Consider the following 20,440-nt stretch of genomic DNA (forward strand, 5'->3'; position numbering starts at 1 on the left):
ATCTAAAATGGTCTCCTTTAACTATTTTAGGTTATATAAGTTACACTTTTTTGCGACAATCGTTGCCCACCATTATGAATGAAACAACCAAGCAAAGAGTAAGGCAATTCGTTGTCTCAACGTTCATAAATCAATCCTTTTTTACAATCACCCTTTTTCATTGTATAAAAACCACAAAACAAACTAACCCAAAAAAGAATTTGTTTAATTTATCTAGCCAATTTTAGACAAAAAAGGTGTAAATATATGTGTGTATAAGTCAAAAGGTTGTTCCATACTTATAATAGAACACTGTGAGTGATCTGATAACAGTACTAGGACGTAACTCAATCTCAAAAGTTAGTTCGTGAGGTGAAATTTGTCCATTACATAAACTAATTTGGTTGTCTCAATATCACTATCACGGGTAAACAATCTCCATTAGAAGGCAACAAATTGCAAGTGAGAACAAAAATGCCCTTTCATCCAGATAAAATACAGATGGAGGATGTTACCACATACATAAGTAACCATTGCCAAATTGCTCATATAAATACCAAGAACTTGACAATAACTGAGTTGGACAAGAAGCAACAGGATGAAAAACTTAGTAAACTTGACGAATTGATGTTGGTTTGTAGAGGTGAGTGGGTCTTTCAGATGCTGAGCCACAGTTCATAAAGATTTGAGTACCCTCAAGATAAATCTCTTCTCGTTCAGTATTAACAAAGATTTGAGTATCCATTAAATATTAACAAAGTCGTCAATCCCTTCAATGACTGATATAACACTGTTTAATGACTGATATAACACTGTTTGGTCAAAATTTATAGCAATAACCAAATTGAATCATTTTTTAAAAAATCAATACCAAATTGAGACAAATAAAAAATTAGAAGACCAATTTAACACTACTTCACAAAAAAGTGACTAAAAAAGTAATTTAAAAAAAAAAAAACTCAAAATTTTTAAATTTATAAAGTTACACGTTAAAGTCTTAGAAATACTCTATCATACTTCCACCGACCTAAAAATAATCTAAAATATTCATAACAAATTTTGCTTATCCATGTAAATCAAACATATTATCCATATAATTATATTTGTTTTATTTTTCTTTTATCGTGTTTAGACTTAACCATGATTTTTGTCTTCGATTCTCCCTTTTATATTTGAAATCAAATTATGAATTCTGACATGACATTGAACATTTATGATTAAAACGCTAACAAACCTGTTGTTGACATCAATCATACTAATTGCCTTAAGGAGTAGGAATGAAAGTAGGTAAAGAAAAACATCTTCCTAATCACATTTACACAAAACAGTGAGATAAGAAATACATAAAAAGATAAGATAAAACTGGAGTATAACGCGAAATATGAGATATGAAAAATAATAACATATCTTATACGTGTTCATGTGTGAAAATATTTGATAATTTTGAAGATGATTTGAATGAGAGGGAGAGGGAGTCCATGGATTGAAAGAATTTGATGATTAAATTTTTGTGTATTTTTAAGAATTTTGGAGGTGAAATTGAAAGAATTTAAGATAAAAGTAAGTAGATTTTAAATTTTTTAAGAGTTTTGAAGATGAAATAGAGAGAATTTAAGATAAAAGTAAGTAAATTTTAAAACGAAGTTTTGAAAATTTATGAAAGATTTGAAGATATAATAAAATAAAAAAAATTAAAATGTAAGATTACTTTTTACTTTTTATAATTATTACTGTTGTTATTAGTATTAATATTTATTTTTATTGTTATTATTCTTTATTATTTATTACTATTGATATTTATTGTTGTTTTAATTAAAATTTTTCTATCCAACAATCTTAATAGAAAAACAGTTATTGAGATTATGATTCTTTAAGTAATATGATTTGTTTTTAAAAAGATCAGTGTATATTGTTTCCATGCCTCTGCCAAAATGTTAATTATAATTATTTTTCTTTGTACAATCCGTGCATTATTAATGCAACACAAAAAAACAAGGTTAAAAATAATTTCATTAATCAAAATCGGTTCCAGCAATAAGAGAACCTATTCTCATACATGTGAAATCGATTACTTTTTCCTTTGTTTTGTTATATAATCGATCCAACCACAACATAATCGATTCTCACCGTAATAACCTGAACCATGCATTATCCAACCACATTCTTCAATTACCACGGAAGTTTATAACACCTCCTATAATAGTGCATGCATATGAAAATGCCGTGATTTAAACAAAAGTATTATTATCAAAACTCATGTATCACTTTCAAATATTATTGAGAAAAAATAAATTTCCTTGACTTCCAATCGTAAATATTTACAAATTTTAACGAATTTATATATTTTGGTGAAATAAAATACAATAACATGATAATACAAATGCAAGAATAGTTAAATTTGACATGAGTAGAAATATAATATCTCATTTCAAAATAATATAATAAAACAATGTAATTTCTCAATTCCAGCCACATTTTGTATTCACAAAGTTAAAATAAATATGGAAAACTAAAAACTCATACATTATAAATACACATACTCAATCGTTAATATAATATAGTCATACATTAATAATAATTAATCAACCAGTTAAAGAAGTAATGTATACTTTTATTTTTTTCTTAATCTTAACTGTTTAAATACGATTTTATTGTCCGTATTATATTTTATATGTAATAAAATATTGAGAAGTTAGAAGGCTTTATAATAATAGTAATAATAATTCAAAATTGTTTCATTACCTCTAAGTTACCTACAATACAGTCGAAGCTACGCAATCTGTAACACTGCTCACACATTGCCAAATCCCATGAAAATGGCCACCACCATCAGGTCCGTTTTCTAATACTGGATTTCTTTTTTCTTTCTTTCTCTTTCATCGTTGAAAGATGATTATTGGCTCCACGGTCATGGATAGCTCTTTAATCCAAAGATCAAGTAGAAAAGAGGGGCGTTTCTTTGAATCGATCTTTGAGATATGAGAACATGACAACTAATTAAGATGTGGCATGAATCTAGATATGGACAAAATTGAGGAAATACTTTATGTAATTTAATGTGTCTGTGTACATCTTATAAACCTAGGTTTTTATAACGTTTTGTTTTGTTGTTTAACGGTTTTCTTGACTATACAATTTATTGATGGACGGTTGAAAACCATTTATTTATATGGGTTATCTTGGATTATCTTCATAATATTTCATACATTTATATTCATTTTTGCACTTTATTTCCTTTAGGAATTCAATTTGACAAGAATAGTCCGTTTTTCGTTTTTCAGTTTATCAAAATTAGATGGATAACAATAATTGGAGACCTAATCAAGGTACTGAAGCCAATATGGATATCAGTGATTGGAGAGGTGGCATGCAGCAAGAGTCACGCCAAAGAATTGTCAACAGAATGTAAGATTTAGTCGTAATATTGTCGCACTGATTTTTACTTTTGTTCATAATTCCATAGATCGCCAACATTTTCGTGTGGACTCTGGTCTTCCTTTCAAGTGATAAATGGATGTATATGAAAGAGCATCAATAACAGCGTCATATTGTGTAATTGTAATCCTCTGATGCAAAAAGATATGAAATATGTGCTCAAATGTCTGGCGATTAGGTTAACAAAATAATTAAATGGGTTCATTTTTCCTTCAAACGAATATTTAATAAAATATTTCTTTTATTATTGGTTTTAATGTCATAATTAAAGTGTAGGGATGAGGTTTAGCATGTCACCGTTGCACATGCTCATTGATGTGTTAGTGGGACAATTTTGTTAAAATCATTTGTGCCTTGTAAGATCGTATCATTTTACATGTCAAAGGTCCTGCGCAAGCTGAACTTATTGCTGAACTTATTGAGGGTAGGATCACTCTGGTGATGTGATTTACGAGGTTGAAATTATTAACTTTTATGAATTATTTTGAATTATTTCTATCATGTTACAAATTTTATTTCTCTCTCTAGTTGTCTATACATTTATGATTATGAATTTTCAATTTAAGTTTTTTTAATGATGTGAGTTTTTTTTCTTTATCTATGTTCTTTTTATGCATATGTGTTATTTATAATTATTATTAGGTTGAAATTTAAGATCTTATGATTCGAGTTTCTAGCTTTCCACTCCCTCTTGATTCTAGGTAGTAACTAGAGTTTAACAACTTTGGAGTAGTCATACTTTGGTGTTGACCATGATATCACCGAAAAATACAAAGTTTTTTCAATTTTTGGTGTTATTGCACAATGTGTTGGAATGAACTTTTGCTATTGTGGGTGCATATTTAGATATCTCAAAGGAGGGGAGCTGAGTTTATTTTTTCTATTTGCTGTTATTATTTTTCATGCACTATCATTACTCTCATTTGGTGTGTTTGGTTGGAGGTTACTGCCATTATTTTCACAGAGGAACATGTTTTTCTTTGCATACTAGATTTAGGATTGTGTATTTTGCTCTTAAATAGCTTATACATATTTTCTCTTCAAAGAGAATATATGGCTGATGGATATTTAGTGGAAAACTATAGTACTATTAGTAGAATTTTGTTCTCTTATGTTTTTGATAGAGTTCATATATGCAAAGGAAACTTAAATGCATACGAAACAAGACAACAATTGGAGTTGAATCTTATGGTTGCGTTAAAACTTGAAATCATTTCTTGAGAGGCTTGAATCAATGACTCTAATCACAAGATCAATATAGAACAGGAACAAGTGTAGGATCTAGAATTCTATACTAGAACAATGTAGAATTCAAGCTAGCCAAATAAAATCATTAACAAGAACATAACTATTGATAGAAATGGATTAGGATAGAGTTGAACTAAAAATTATAGAGCATACGGACATGAACACAAATTAATGGAGAAAAGGTGGAGGAGGAGAATACTTAAATGGTGGAAGAAACTGGTGTGCTACTTGAATTTGAAGTTCCATCTTCATCTTCATGGTAAGCAACAAGGAAGAGTAATCACTTGGACTACTAAAAAACAAGATAAAACTCATGGTTGAGAACTACTCTCACAACTGCTTCAAACTCTCAATTTTTCATATATTTCAGAAGTTATTTTCGAAAGAAAGGCATTGCTATACTTAACCACTCATGCTAGTCTTGGCTGAGAATATTACAGGAAAAAGAGAGGGAAATTCGAAAATTTAAATTTAAATCTATTGCTTGCACTCCATTTCTGATATCCATTCTACTATATTTGTTTTTTGTTTTGAATATGTGTATGATTTCAGTAAGGTATTTTTTACATTAATGAGCTTATAACATTATGGGATTGTTTATTGACCATAAGTTTTCTATAATTTGTATTATTTAGTTATTGAATCTCTTTTCTTCATCGTCTATAGAATGGACACGTTAAAAAGACATCTTCCTATTTCTGGTCAAGAGGGATTGCATGAACTTCAGAAGATTGCTCAAAGGTTTGAAGAGAAGATTTTTAGTGCTGCAACAAGCCAGGTACGTATTTGATTATAGATTTATCAATTTGGGATTATGTTTACAATTACATTCAATATGAAAGATTGATGGTTTAATGGGATATTCCCTTATTTCAGTCTGATTATCTACGAAAAATATCATTGAAGATGCTTACAATGGAGACTAAATCCCAGGGCAACATGGCCAACGCTCCAAATCAAGGTGGTCCAAGTAATAAACCTCCCAATCCAGGTTAGCTTTTTATGACTTTGGCATAGTGCTATATTCACATTCTAACGTGATTTGACTTGGAGTTGTCTCAAGTTCAACTTAAGTTGTTGGGACTGTCTTGTGTCCTATTGGTGCGAAGTATCGTTAACATTTGATTTTTGTCTGTTGGTGTTACATATGATTCTGGTAGTTGTTTTTGAAACACTGTTCCTTTTAAACTTTTCCATTGATATCAACCTTTTAAATTTATCTATTAAGAACATTGCAATGTCTCTGTCTAAATCCGTTGTTGACTTGCAATTTTGGTTTCCTTTGCCATTCCTGCTTTTTGCCATGCCGATTTTCGTATCTAAAGTGAAATTTATTTTTAAATGTTTGGTTTGAATTTGAACACCAAATACATGTGTCTTCTTTTTATTGGATTAGATTGTATGTAGATTTGAACTAAGTGATTGATTGCCAAAAGGTAAAGGATGCGATTGTTGTATCCTACATCAGGAATCTTTTGTTAATCTTGAGTTTAAGCCTTCGACCAAAAAGGGCGCATTGAAATTACAAACCTAGGTGTTGGTTGGGTAACCGTTTGACCAAAATTGATAGGGCAAGGAAGGTGAGCCTAGACACTCACAGTAAGCACAAGGTTTAGAGAGTGCATGAAAGGAGAAAAAAAGATGTGAAGAGTAGTGTTGTGGTGGCAAAAGATGTAACCAAATCAATTAAGGAATGAGAGGGATAGGGAGAATATAAGGGAGTAAAATAAGAGGTAGTGGGGAGAGAAAAAATCTGGTTAGGAGTGAGAATGTTGTTTCCTTGAAAGAGCTTGCTCTGTGTCAATAGGATTGTTAACCCTAATGTATTTCTGATCCATTTTTGAATAATAATATTTGCTTTATTTCATCCATTTTTATTGTTGGATCCCTAACAAAAATCAATCTAATTGTGAATGGACAATACAAATTACACAAAAAGGAAAAATGTGATGAAATGCTTAATTTTTGAAAGTTCAAAAAGCTTGAACCACATTGTTAACTTTTTATTCCCTCTGAAGGCCAACTTGTATCCATTATTAAGGTAGTTTGGCTTGTTCATACAGTTGCTTTCTTTTATTTGGACCTTTCTTGCTTGCTTAATAGCTTTTTGGTAACTTCAACTTCTTGTTAGGTTGCAAAATTCCAATTGTGTGTTGTTAACATTTTGGATCTTGATGTTATATCTTAAGCTTTTTGTGGGTTTGTCTGTCTTAGCCAATCACTGTTTATTTAATAGGGCTTGTAATTCCATCTCAACTTCACAATCCTGGGCAGCAACATTCTATTCCTATGCCCAATCAATCCCAGGCACGCCAACAACTTATGCAAAATAATATTGTCGCACTGATTTTTACTTTTGTTCATAATTCCATACCATAGATTGTTCCATAGATCGCCCCATTCAACCAGCCAAGACACTGAAAACACAACAAACCAATGAATCATAGTAAAATTGAAATTGAAATGATTGAACCAAATTGAATTATAGTCATCTAGTTAAAACTAAATTTTCTCTTAATTGTTTTTGAATTATTATATGAATTGTTTGAACTATTACCAATGGACATAAGATTATGAAATTGAAGTAGTTTTACTTCAAGAAATAAAGAGTTTTTCTTTTATGTACCTTGTTACCAACCACAAAAGGCCGGATCTCATTGGCTTTGTTTTAGATAAATATTCTCCTCCATATTTTTTTTCTGACTCCTATTTTTCTTACATTTATGTAGATTTGATTCTAGGATGTTTAACTACTTGTGTTCTCTGTAAAATAAATCAAATCATGCATTTGTATTCAATGTAAAAGATAGAATTTTGGCACAATGCACACTTTAAACATAAAACGGAATAGATAAATTCTGATGTGATTTTATATGAAAAAAGAACTAATCTTAAGTAGTTATTGATGGCACAAAAGTTCACGATAAGTAAAGCAACACAGGTTCTTATTCAGTAGTATGTAAGCTAAACACCAAGGGAGACCTTACAGCTATAGTTATCGCTAGATTAGATAAAAAACACTTTGTTGTCTAATAAGAACCTGTGATCAGATAAAACAACTATAGTTATTAGCTAAAGACCACAAAGTGTTTTATCTGATCTAGCGATAACTATAGCTGTAAGGTCTCCTTTGGTGTTTAGCTTAGATACTACTGAATAAGAACCTGTGTTGCTTTACTTATCGTGAACTTTTATGCCATAAATAACTACTTAAGATTAGTTCTTTTTTCATATAAAATCACATCAGAATTTATCTATTCCGTTTTATGTTTAAAGTGTGCATTGTGCCAAAGTTCTATCTTTTACATTGAATACAAATGCATGATTTGATTTATTTTACCGAGAACACAAGTAGTTAGACATCCTAGAATCAAATCTGCATAAATGTAAGAAAAATAGGAGCTAGAAAAAAAATATGGAGGAGAATATTTATCTAAAACAAAGCCAATGAGATCCGGCCTTTTGTGGTTGGTAACAAGGTACATAAAAGAAAAACTCTTTATTTCTTGAAGTAAAACTACTTCAATTTCATAATCTTATGTCCATTGGTAATAGTTCAAACAATTCATATAGTAATTCAAAAACAATTCAAAGAAAATTTAGTTTTAACTAGATGACTATAATTCAATTTTGTTCAATCATTTTAGTTTCAATTTTACTATGATTCATTGGTTTGTTGTGTACCAATCTTACCCGAGAAACATCTACTACTAATAGAGCACCCCACACCAACCTAATACTTTAGGTACCAATCTTTTCATAACCTTACATTTCTACTCAACACATTCCTAACCTAACAACTACTATGCCTGCAAAGAATCTCAATTAAAAGTAACCAGTATCATGTTAGTCAATGTGTAAAACAAAATCCTTGAGTGTAAGCTCATTGACACTAGCATTTCACATAATCAAGCTTTAACACAAATTGCTTTAGTCAATTTTTGAAAATTAGTTGCCACACTCCAGCATATTTTTCTTCAAAAATTAAACCAAAAACACAAATGACCTAAAATCAAATAAAATCAAAGCAAAAGTGAAAACATAAACCAAATGAAATCAAAACAAAAACGAAAAAAAAAGATCCCATTGATTTCGTGACTTTGTTCTCCTTTCCCACCCTTTTCATTTTTATATTATCTCTGTTTTTATCTTTTTCAGGCTCTTGTATCTGGATGTTCTGCAGGAGGTTTAGATACTATTATACATTGTGATGAATTTCGTGAATTGTTTGTTAGAACCACAAGAGTAAAATAGTAGATTCTGCAGAACTATGAGGAGAAAAATGTTGTAAACAAACTCTGCAGTGAGGCATTGGTGCTTTCTCTTTTACGATATCCTCCCTTTATTGACACAAACTGCAATCTTTTATTTGCAGTTCATTGGAGGATGTGCAAGAGATGTGGCAACATGAGGCGATTGGCTTGCTCCACCTGCAAAGGAACCAAGTCTATTAGAGAAGGGGGATTACTTGGTATGAAGCTTGTTAAGGATTTATTTGAAACACTTGATCACACTGAATCACAGGTGAAGTAGATAGCATGTGTAAATGTGAAGACAAAGGTTATTTTTCATATCCTGATTGTTCTGATCTATAATCACTGTGGTTTATCTTCTCTGCCTCCAATTATAACAATGCGACTTATGCTTATAACTCTTCATACGTGCATTTGTTTGGTGTGTAGACGACAATAACAAATAGTGAAATGATAATGTGGGAGCAATAATTCTTTATTAATAAAACTTGAATAACAGGGTTAGAAAATTTCGACAAAGTATTTTTAATAGTATGAATTTTGAGCTCTTCTCCATTTGTCAATTTAGAGCTCTGATTTTGTGGAAAAAGCTGTGGACCTAGCAGCCAGAGAATTAATAGCATTCAAATTCATTGATTTTAGTTTTATTATATTAATTATATTAATACTATAACACTTTTTCTTTTATATAATTTCTTTGTCTTGTGAAACTGGTCCATAATAGAACAAAATCTGTTAATAGTTAATTGAATGTTTTTCATATTGATGTTTGAATCTAAATGATGAGAAACATTCATAAACTATTGGACTTCTTTGAGTTATTCAGACCACTCTAACTGCATTCCTATTCAATGACAATTATTTGTTGCGGCTGAATTATTTCTTCCTATACTTTTCTGAGAATTTTTTTTTTACTCGTGTTTGCAGCCATTGGCAAGTGCATTGGACTTGCTAAACATAGAGATGATCGTTGGGAATTGGCAATTGCTCCAGGTGTCTCACCATCATCAAGATATCAGCATGCAGCGGTTTGATTCAATCTATATTATTTTATTCTCATTTTTCTTCAGTGGCTGCATCACAGAGTTGTGCGTAATATATTTTCATTAATAGTGAAAAGTATTCTGCATACAAGTTTACTTCAAATATATAGGCACATTTTTTGTTGTGTTCAATTTTCTCCAGGTGGTTGTTGCTGCAGAGACTAGTGATGCATTAGGTGAATTTGGTCAATTCACAATTATATAATGTCGTTTTCTATATTTTATTTCATTTTATTTTTGTATTTAAATTACTCCAGATTACTAGATTGTTTGTTTTAATGGAAATAAACAAGGAAATTGTTGTGTCAATGTGAGTTTACTGTGACAAATGGAACATAAAAGGAAGGGAAATAATATAAAACTATTTTTAATACTGAAAGATTTCTTGCAATGATTGATTGATTAATTTTAAAGGGGGCTGCACTAGAATCAAATCAATTGCACAACTAGTGTGATTCGAATCTAGGAAAATTTTCTTGGCTAGTACATGAGCACTAATTGTAGTTCGCCTAGAGCTTGGAATTGTATTTTCATGGACACAAGTTTATAAATACAGGAGTTAGATTATTTATAGAACAATATTTAATCTCATTTTCAGCACAAGTAAATGTGGCTCCTCAACACTGCTAAAATGGTACTTATAACCATTGTTTTTATTGATTATCTTATTGCTTGTTATGGTTGACACGGTGTTTTGAACTATGTGGTTGGATTTCTTTGTTACAATCTTGTTGCAGAATTTTGATGAGGTCTAGGCTACTTACGGTCTTTTTGTTGTTGTAGAATTTTGATGATGTCTTGATTCCTGAAGACCATGTAAGTAGGAGCTATAATGACACTTACTATGTAGACCCTCAGACTGTTTTAAGATGCCACACAAGTGCTCATCAGGCAGAATTAATTGAGAAGTGGTCACACTCATTTCCTTGTTACAGGAGATGTTTATCGTAGGGATTCAATTATTTGCAGCAACAGACTTAAAGAAATGCCTTGAGGGTCTAGCAAGTCATTTATTTGGTATTTTGAAATGGCCGGTAGACATACTTCATTATTAGTTGCTGCATTTTAATATTAATGAGGCTTTGTAAGATGAATTAGTTGAAGCGAAGAAACTAATCAATTTAAATCTTGTAGATACTTCATCTTTACTGCACATGTCAATGCATGCATTTTGTATTGTTCAAAAACACTCTTCAAAATATTATTTAGTGTGGATATTTGCTTTATGACTTTTGACTAGTGGTGATGGAAGTTCTGGAAATATCCACTTCGAGGGTAAGGTTGTATACGTTTGACCTCTCTAGACCTGACACTGATAGGAGTTCTGAGCTTCCCTTTATGTTTTAACCTGTTCCAAAATTTATTAAAAATTGTAGGATAATATAAAAAAAAATACATGTGCATAATTTATAGTCTTCCCTAGTGCAGTTTTTGGATACAAAGGACAGGGGAAGAGGGATTCTAAAGGAAAGCATGAGTGTGTTAATGAAGAAATTTACCAGTATATACTTAGAAGAGTCAAATCAAGCTATTAGTTTAAGAGTAATTTGTTCTAATTAGTCAAAGGAAGAAACCATGTGTTGTGACCACACAAATTCATGATGTAGTCATCTTGAGATTCACAATGTTATTTGTTTAGTTCTTTTTGTAATATCGTCTCTAATGTATTGCTTGCTTTTTTATTTTTTTATACAGTTTTCCAAGGGTCAATTGGGAGTCAAATTTAAGCCATTTTCAAAGGTAACGGCTACATGTCTAAATGGCTGCCTATACTTGGTTCATTTGTAATAACTTTTTTCTGAGTATGTTCACGTCTAGGAATATCTCTTATTCTTAGTCCTTAATGTGTCCTGCAATTGAAACTAGAAAGCTAGATGAGAAATATTCATGTGATTGAAAGTTAAGATGGTCTACAGTTAGCTGTAGACTTACATTTTTCACGGCTCTACTGCTTTACTATCTTAATTCGATGATAGGCTACATAGCGGCAGCGGCTATACTGCTGGATCAGATGGAGATTCCTTAGTAGGCCTTAAGCAAGACTGGTGCATTATGAGGAGTTTATGAGAGAAAAAAGAGAAAGAAGAAGGAAGATAATTAAGGAGCTGTTGATGTGTGATACAGACCCAAATACAATTAAGTGAACTTGACAGCTTCAAATAAATGTAGGACCTAGTTGAGGGCATTCTGTTCATCATTTTACGAAATATACACACTTGTTAAGATAGGGAAAACAACTAAAATAATCACAACTTCACCTTTATTAAAAGCTAAGTAGTAAAATGTGTCCGGTTAAGATCTAAAAATTCAGGTGTTCATTGAAAACTAAATGCTCTGGTTGAAAATAGTAAAATGCCGAGTAATCATGGGAATTTGTGTATTCTTTCATTGTTCTGGTTGTGATATTGGTGTTTAAGTCTTTTTTATCTGAATATCAACGTTGATAACCCCTTTATAGATTGCTGATTTGTTAATCCATTGTTCTTCTTTGACCTAAGTAGTTTAACTAGGATTGATAACCTTGGAGAGATTGTCTTTTTAGATTTGAGTGTATACTACTACATGACTTTTATGCTTGTTTGGTTTTAGCAAATAGGAAACTGGTGTTATTTTTGTCCTTTTTCAGTATTTTAGCATCTTCTATAGACTATTATTATTATTAGGGGCACAACAGAAAACTAATAGAACTTGATTTTATGGCAAGTGGTTAGAATGTGGCTCTTGAAATTGCCAGGTGTTGCAGTTGAACTTAAAGTTAATGATAACAGTGAATTAGTTAAAGTTAATGATAACAGTGAATTAGTTAAAGTTAATCTTACATAGATACCCTTTATCAGTTACAAACCTAAAGCATCCAAGTCTTGTGCTTCATCTGGTATCAAAACAAACTAGTTTCCTTTGTTTAAGATTTTTATAGATCAGGGATTTGAATCAATAGTGAAATTATATCCATTCACTTGTTTTCTTATATTATAAGAATTAGATTTTTTTTTTCATTTATGTTTTTTAAGCTATGTAGAGTATCTCCTCGAAATTTATGGAAACCTTGGATAATTACAACTAGATTTTGTCTAATAATGCAATATAGAGAAAAAAGTTAATTATAGAGTTAGTCTAATAATTAATAAATATGTTTTGGAATTTTTAAAAATTTAAAAAATATTTTAAATAATTTTTGATAGTTTTTAATTGTGAAAATATGATATATTTTGTAATGGTTTTTAACCGTCAAAATATTATATATTTTGTGACGATTTTTAAACGTAAAAATGTTATATTTTGTGACGGCTTTTAACGGTTAAAATATAATATATTTTGTGTCGGTTTTTAACTGTAAAAATATGACAAAATATAATCAAATTAGATTACATTTTGTAGTAGTTTTTAACTGCCAAAATATGATAAAATATAATCAAATTAGACTACATTTTGTAATGGTTTTTAACCACTATAATTTTTTTTTTCTTTTCTGACAACAATACCAACGGTTAAAATATTTTTGTCAAATTGTTTTTGACATGTGTAATTGTGACGGTTATTTTAATGGTAAAAAAATTCATTTGTGATGGTTTTTAATCGTTAAAAATTGTAATTTTAAGCTTCACAAATAGTCATTTTTCTTTTGTAGTACATGGATGTAAAAATCTACTTCGTAAATCAAATATATTACCCTCTATACGACTACCATAATAATTAAAATTCTCATAATTAAAATGAGACAGTATAATTTCTCCTAAAAAGATGAAATTTAGGTATATGTTTTAAGGTTATGACTGAACCCTTGCCATTGAATGGACTGTGTAAATCATAGTATTCATTTATGGGTAAGGTCATTTTAAAGACTGAAGCATAACGACATTCATCTTCAGTCTTCAGGCAAATTCGATAACATTATAGGATAAGATAGGATAGTGAGTGCTCTTGGATATGTGTTTTTTCTTCACTGTAAGTAGCTGCCCCACTAACCTTAGGGTAAAACAATTTTTTCTCTAAAGAATGGGTGTCAACATTGGGAGGTTTATTTTTTCTAAATAAAGGGTGTTAACTTTGGTTAGTGTATTTTCTCGCTCCCTTTCCTAATTTATTTATTTGAAGTTATGCATTTTCTTGCAAATCTTGAATTTATTACTTTAGGTTCTTGCAATTTAGGCTTCTAATTCATTTTCCTGCACTTCTAATTCATTCCATTATGCGTCTAAACATCTTGCAATTTAGAAATTCTATTGGATTTGGCTGTAGGTGCGGTGAGAAGCAATAAAAAGGAAACAAAAGTGGAACAAATAATTATGTTCTTCAGATAAGGTAATTCGTACTTCTGTATGGATAAAATTGTTCTGAGATATTATGTTGGCTAACTGTGTAAGTGTAATTGTATGGTTAGAATTGTGTAAGAGTGTGACAATGAATTAGTTAGTGAATCTTGGAATGAAATCATATCGCTTAAGCAAAAAATTGGTTGTGTTGAGTGTGAATTTAGGGATAACATAACATTAATTGATTTTTTAATATATGTTAATTATTATAAGAGCATGTCTATTCAGCTAATGCAATATCTTTGGTTGTGCTAGAGAAATTAGACTTGGTGAGTTTATTTCCCTTAAAAGTTTGACATGGTAGGAGTAATTAGAAAATAGAGGTTCTCGTAATATTTTTTGCAGATTTAATGATGATTTTTTTTTCATAGTGATGCCTGCAGAAAATTATTATGAAATGAATTTCATTTATGTATTATGTTTGTATTTAGTCTATTAAAAGATGATAGCTATCTTAATTTTTGTTATAACTAGAATTTATGTAGAGTAATTGAGTGCTTGATTTCTAGTGAATGGCTTTTGAAAAATTAGGTATGAGTTTTTCAACTTAGAATTGTGTTTTAGAAAGATATGTTATGTCTTGTAGCCTAATTGTGATGGATTATTATGCTAGTTAGGAATTCAAGTGTGATTGTATGATTAGAATTATGGAGTAGTACGATGATGTAGTTAGCAATTTAGTTAATCTTTGAATGAAACATATCAATTAAGTGAAAATGTGGTTATGTTGAACATGGTTTGATGACCACATAGCTTTGAGTGTTGTTTTAAAAATGGGCTACACCTCAATAAGATGCCAATATGCTGTATTTGCAATTACGTGTGAGTAATTAGACTTGGTTAATATTTTTTTCAAAAGGTTTGACATGTTAGGGTAATTAAGAAATAGAGGTTTTTGTATCAATATAATGTTGATTCTTTTCATAGTCATGCTTACGAAAAAATTGTTGAGATAAATTTGACTTATGTAACGTTTAAAATGTTTTTATTTAGTCTAATAGAGGATGATGGTCCGGATAATTTTCAGTGGGATTAGAATTATGTAGATTAATTTTAGCCAACTTTGTAGGATGTATTGGGAATTAAATATGAATTCTTGAACTTAGGATTGTTTTATTAAGGGTTAAATATTTTTTGATCCCTCAACTTTCACCGAATTTTGGAATTAATTCATTTCGAAACTTTGGACCAATTGAGTCATTTATCCTTCAAAATACATGGATTTAGTCCTTTTAATCAAATTTTATTAGGTTTATTTGATGTTTCATGCGCATCTCAGGATTGTATTTGCGTTTATATTGTTTGAAATGCGTTTGAAATGTTAAATAAACTTAACAAAATTTGATTAAAAGAACTAAATTCACGTATTTCGAAATATGAAAGACTAAATTGGTCCAAAGTTTTGAAATGAACTAATTACAAAATTCACTTAAAGTTAAGGAACTAAAAACATATTTAACCCTTTTATTAATATATCTGCTATATATTGCTTGTAATTGTGATGGGTTTCTATGTTGGTTAGGAATGTTAGTGTTATTGTACGATTAAAATTGTTTTGTAATATGATGATATAATTATTAGTTAATGAATGTTCTAGTGAAAAAAAAACACATGATTTGAGCAAAAAAGTTGGCCATGTTGAACATGAATTTATGGATGAAATAACTTTGAATGTTTTTTTTTTTGTTGTATAGACAATTGTTAGTAGTATGTAAATTCTCTCAAAGCAATATCTATAATTGTGTGTTAGTAATTAGAGTAGATCAATATTTTTCACTAAAGCTTTTACATATTAGGTGTAATTAGAAAACAAAGGTTCTTGTAAACCTTTTTAGTAGATTTGATGGTGCTTTATTTCTTAGTGACGCTTGGGGAAAATTATTATGAACCAAACATGATTCATGTATTGTTTGGAATTTGTTTATATTTAGTGTAATAAAGGATGATAGCCTTGTTAATTGTCGCTGTAGGTTAGAATTTATTTAGAGTAATTGAGTGTTGAAATTCTAGTGAAATATTTTTTGTTGATTTAGCCATGAGTCTTGAACTTAATATTGTATTAATAAAAAAATTATTATGTCTTTTACTTAATTGTGATGTAGTATTATGTAGGCTAAGTGTGTAAGTGTGATTGTATGATTAGAATTGTGTAAGATTGTGATGATACAATTAATGGATTAGTTAGTGAATTTCGAAACAAATTTATATCACTTGAGTGAAAAAGTGTTCGTGTTGAATGTGAATTTAGGGATAACATAGCTTTAACTTATCTTTTAATATATGTTAGTCGTTATTAGAGTATGTCAATTCTGTTAATGTAGTATCTATGATTGTGCTTGAGAAAATAGTCTTGGTGAGTTTATTTCTCTAAAAGTTTGACAAGGTAAGAGTAATTCAAAAATAGAGGTTCTCATAAATATTTTTTGCAGATTTAATGATAGTGTTTTTCTTAGTGATGTTTGTGGAAAATTATTACAAGACAAATTTCACCTATGTACTGTTTGACATATTTTATATTTAGTCTAATAGAGGATGATAATTGTGTTAGTTGTTGTTGGAAGTAGAATTTATTTCATATGAGTGCTTTTATTTTGCATCTTTGAGTTCGTACCTGTTATTAGTTCATTAGCAAGTTCATAGAGTTATGTTTTCATGCTTGAGTTTCATATTCTATCTTTTGATTCTAATAGGTTTCTTTCCATTTTGATTTGCTTCTTGTTCAAGTGCAAAATATGTGTTGAAAATATGTTCTAGTGGTTTTGTTCTGGTGCTGGAAAATTATTGAGAAAAGTAGAAAAGAAGTTCATGAACAAAAGAGCAAAAGAAAAAAGTAATCAAAACAAGTGCACTAAAACCACTACTACTTTCTTTTGGATGTTTATTTTGCTTGCATTTGAAATTTGAAACTACTTTGAGGCTGTAAACTGGACTTTCTAGAACTATTGGTCTTAGTTTTGAGCTAAAAGAGTGACTATATGCACCATTAACGATTAGTCAAAGAGATAAATAAGCATCTTCTCTATTCTAATTGTTTTTTGTGTTGTTCATTCATTTTAGTACATTTATTTAGGTGATTATCTTTGTTTGCTTAACCTTGGTTCTCTTTGTTTCCTTCTTGTTACTCTTAGTTTTGTCGTATAAACTATCCCTTTGAAGTTAACCTTCTTTATTTTTAAACTTTTTCTTGATTTCTCTTCTTTGACATCCTCTCCACTTTTGCTTATTTTATGTGTAGACTTTCTTTTGAGGTGAAATAACTTTTGAGGTAGTATCTTCGGAGTGAAAACCTAAAGGAGACTTGAAGCCTTAGTGAAGGAGACAAGAAAAGGATGAGAGAAACACTTGGAAGGGAAAAGATGCGCAATTTTTATTTATTTGAGTTGTAATTTTTACTTGTTTTGCTTCTTGTAATCTTGGCCTAATTAGGTGTCTTGGGGGAGCCTTTGGTGTTCAATCCCATCTCCTAATTAGAACCTGAACCTTAATTTTTTATAGTGAAGCGCATCTTAGTTGGTAAGTGCTTTGAAGGTTCTAAGTGCCTTCTAGCCTTTCCATTAGGCCGCATAGTTTAGCTTATTTGTTTTCCTTTTTGCTTTTTGCTTAAAGTTTAGGGCTTTCAAACGTAATTTTCTTTTGACAAGTTTGGTGCAAGATGATAAAGGGGAGTTTTTAATCTTTGAATTTTTCTCAATTTAAAATTGATTCCACTTTCTCAATTTCAATTTTTACTAATCAATTTTTTTCAAATTCACTTCCTCCAATTGTTTTAAACTCTTGACTAGACTTTTCAAAATCACACTTCGAGTTGCTGTTACCTTCTAGGTTACAATTAGCTCAAAGTAGAAAAGGCACTTTTGTGAAGCGGCTTAAATAAAATAAGGTCTTCATCGGTTCTTTCATTTAGATATATTTTGTTTGCATTACATAAATCTTTTGAATGTTTGTTTGATGACTAGTGTAGATAGATCTTTGATACTTGGGGAATGATATTCAGGTTGATCAATGATAAGAAAAGGGTCTTGTAATCGAGAAACATGAATATTTGAGGACAAATCTTTTTCTATTCTTATAGAATTAGGGTTTTGTTTTTCCTTTTTGTGAGACACTTGTAGGGCTTCCAAGGCTACAAATAGGGTGTCTTCCATGTAAATCACTATTGAATTTGAGTATTGTTATGTGGTGAATTATATGTCATTACTCATTTTAGGTTACTAAGGACATAACACCTCTCTTAGGTTTCCTTAAGTTACCATTACTTAAGAGTTTGTCCAACCTCTCTCCAGGGCACCCCAACATCATCATAGTATCTACTTACTTTAGTCATACAGTTTGGCATCACATCAAAACAACCATATGACAAACATATTTTCAATATCATCAAACTTATTCCAACTAACAACCATTTAGGTGCCTCAATGTGTATCATTTCACTATAGATTGACATCAACCTTGTATGCGTTCTATGGATTGAAAAAGTGTATCATGTCACTATCAAACGAAACAATGCTAGTTTATGAGCCTCAATGTGAATCAAAAATTACTTTGTACTTTGTATGAATTTGACAGCATAAAATATACTGTTTTATTCAATCTAAAAATCGAAGTTGTAGTTGTGACGCTAATTTTGAAATCCCTATATAACTTGAGTTGGGCATACTCCCTAAATGGAACTGATGAATAGCACTTTGATTTTTTTTAGTACATAGTGCAAGTTCTAAAAGGGTATATTTTAGGTTGTACCATGAGAAATTCTCGAATTGCACTTTGATTTTCTTGGTTCACTGTGCAAAATTTGTTTGGGTATATTTTTAACTGTGCTACCATAAATAGAATTGTCAATGTGAACATTGACTTTCGCAATAGAAAATTTTAATTTGCCCCTTAATATTCGATATGTTGGTGAATTACTTTTGTCTTTTGTTGGGCCAAAGAAGAAGGATTTCAAATTATAAGTTGAGTTCATATTTAACTCCCTAAATAGAACTGATGAATAGCACTTTGATTTTTTTTAGTACATAGTGCAATTTCTAAAAGGGTATATTTTAGGTTGTCCCATGAGAAATTCTCGAATTGTATTTTGATTTTCTCGGTTCACTGTCCAAATTTCGTTTGGGTATATTTTTGACTGTGTCATCATAAATAGAATTGTCAATGTGAACATTGACTTTCGCAATAGAAAATTTTAATTTGCCCCCTTCTTATTCGATATGTTGGTGAATTACTTGTTTGTCTTTTGATGGGCCAAAGAAGAAGGATTTCAAATTATAAGTTGAGTTCATATTTAACTCTCTAAATGGAACTGAAGAATAGCACTTTGATTTTTTTTAGTACATAGTGCAAGTTCTAAAAGGGTATATTTTAGGTTGTCCCATGAGAAATTCTCGAATTGCACTTTAATTTTCTTGGTTCACTGTGCAAATTTCGTTTCGGTATATTTTTAACTGTGCCACCATAAATAGAATTGTCAATGTGAACATTGACTTTCGCAATAGAAAATTTTAATCTGCCCATTCTTATTCGATATGTTGGTGAATTACTTGTTTGTCTTTTGATGGGCCAAAGAAGAAGGATTTCAAATTATAAGTTGAGTTCATATTTAACTTCCTAAATGGAACTGATGAATAGCACTTTGATTTTTTTTAGTACATAGTGCAAGTTCCAAAAGGGTATATTTTAGGTTGTCCCATGAGAAATTCTCGAACTGCACTTTGATTTTCTTGGTTCACTGTGCAAATTTCGTTTGGGTATATTTTTAACTGTGCCACCATAAATAGAATTGTCAATGTGAACATTGACTTTCGCAATAGAAAATTTTAATTTGCCCTTTCTTATTCGATATGTTGGTGAATTACTTGTTCGTCTTTTGATGGGCCAAAGAAGAAGGATTTCAAATTATAAGTTGAGTTCATATTTAACTCCCTAAATGGAACTGATGAATAGCACTTTGATTTTTTTTAGTACATAGTGCAAGTTCTAAAAGGGTATATTTTAGGTTGTCCCATGAGAAATTCTCGAATTGCACTTTGATTTTCTCGGTTCACTGTGCAAATTTCGTTTGGGTATATTTTTAACTGTGCCACCATAAATAGAATTGTCAATGTGAACATTGATTTTCGCAATAGAAAATTTTAATTTGTCCCTTCTTATTCGATATGTTGGTGAATTACTT

General features: G+C 30.3%; 1 protein-coding gene across 17 annotated transcripts; it reads left to right on the top strand.

Moving 5' to 3' along the window:
- Positions 1-2,702: 2,702 nt before the first annotated feature.
- LOC114169854 lies at positions 2,703-20,075 on the top strand. Of its 17 annotated transcripts, none has more exons than XM_028055192.1 (11): positions 2,703-2,812; positions 3,261-3,384; positions 5,329-5,440; positions 5,539-5,653; positions 9,038-9,186; positions 9,843-9,943; positions 10,742-10,774; positions 10,894-10,975; positions 11,654-11,698; positions 14,198-14,260; positions 17,507-20,075. In XM_028055192.1, exons 2-7 carry the CDS (start codon positions 3,275-3,277, stop codon positions 10,758-10,760), a joined length of 606 nt encoding a protein of 201 aa, XP_027910993.1. In that variant the 5' UTR covers positions 2,703-2,812; positions 3,261-3,274; the 3' UTR covers positions 10,761-10,774; positions 10,894-10,975; positions 11,654-11,698; positions 14,198-14,260; positions 17,507-20,075. The 17 variants fall into 17 exon arrangements, with proteins under 17 accessions (XP_027910993.1, XP_027910982.1, XP_027910981.1 ...); XM_028055181.1 differs by having other exon boundaries at positions 9,038-9,133; positions 10,894-10,992; XM_028055180.1 differs by having other exon boundaries at positions 9,038-9,133; positions 10,894-10,988.
- The last annotated feature ends 365 nt before the right edge of the window (positions 20,076-20,440 follow it).

Source organism: Vigna unguiculata, chromosome 11 (assembly GCF_004118075.2).
Source record: "Vigna unguiculata cultivar IT97K-499-35 chromosome 11, ASM411807v1, whole genome shotgun sequence".
In the NCBI taxonomy this organism is placed as follows: domain Eukaryota; kingdom Viridiplantae; phylum Streptophyta; class Magnoliopsida; order Fabales; family Fabaceae; genus Vigna; species Vigna unguiculata.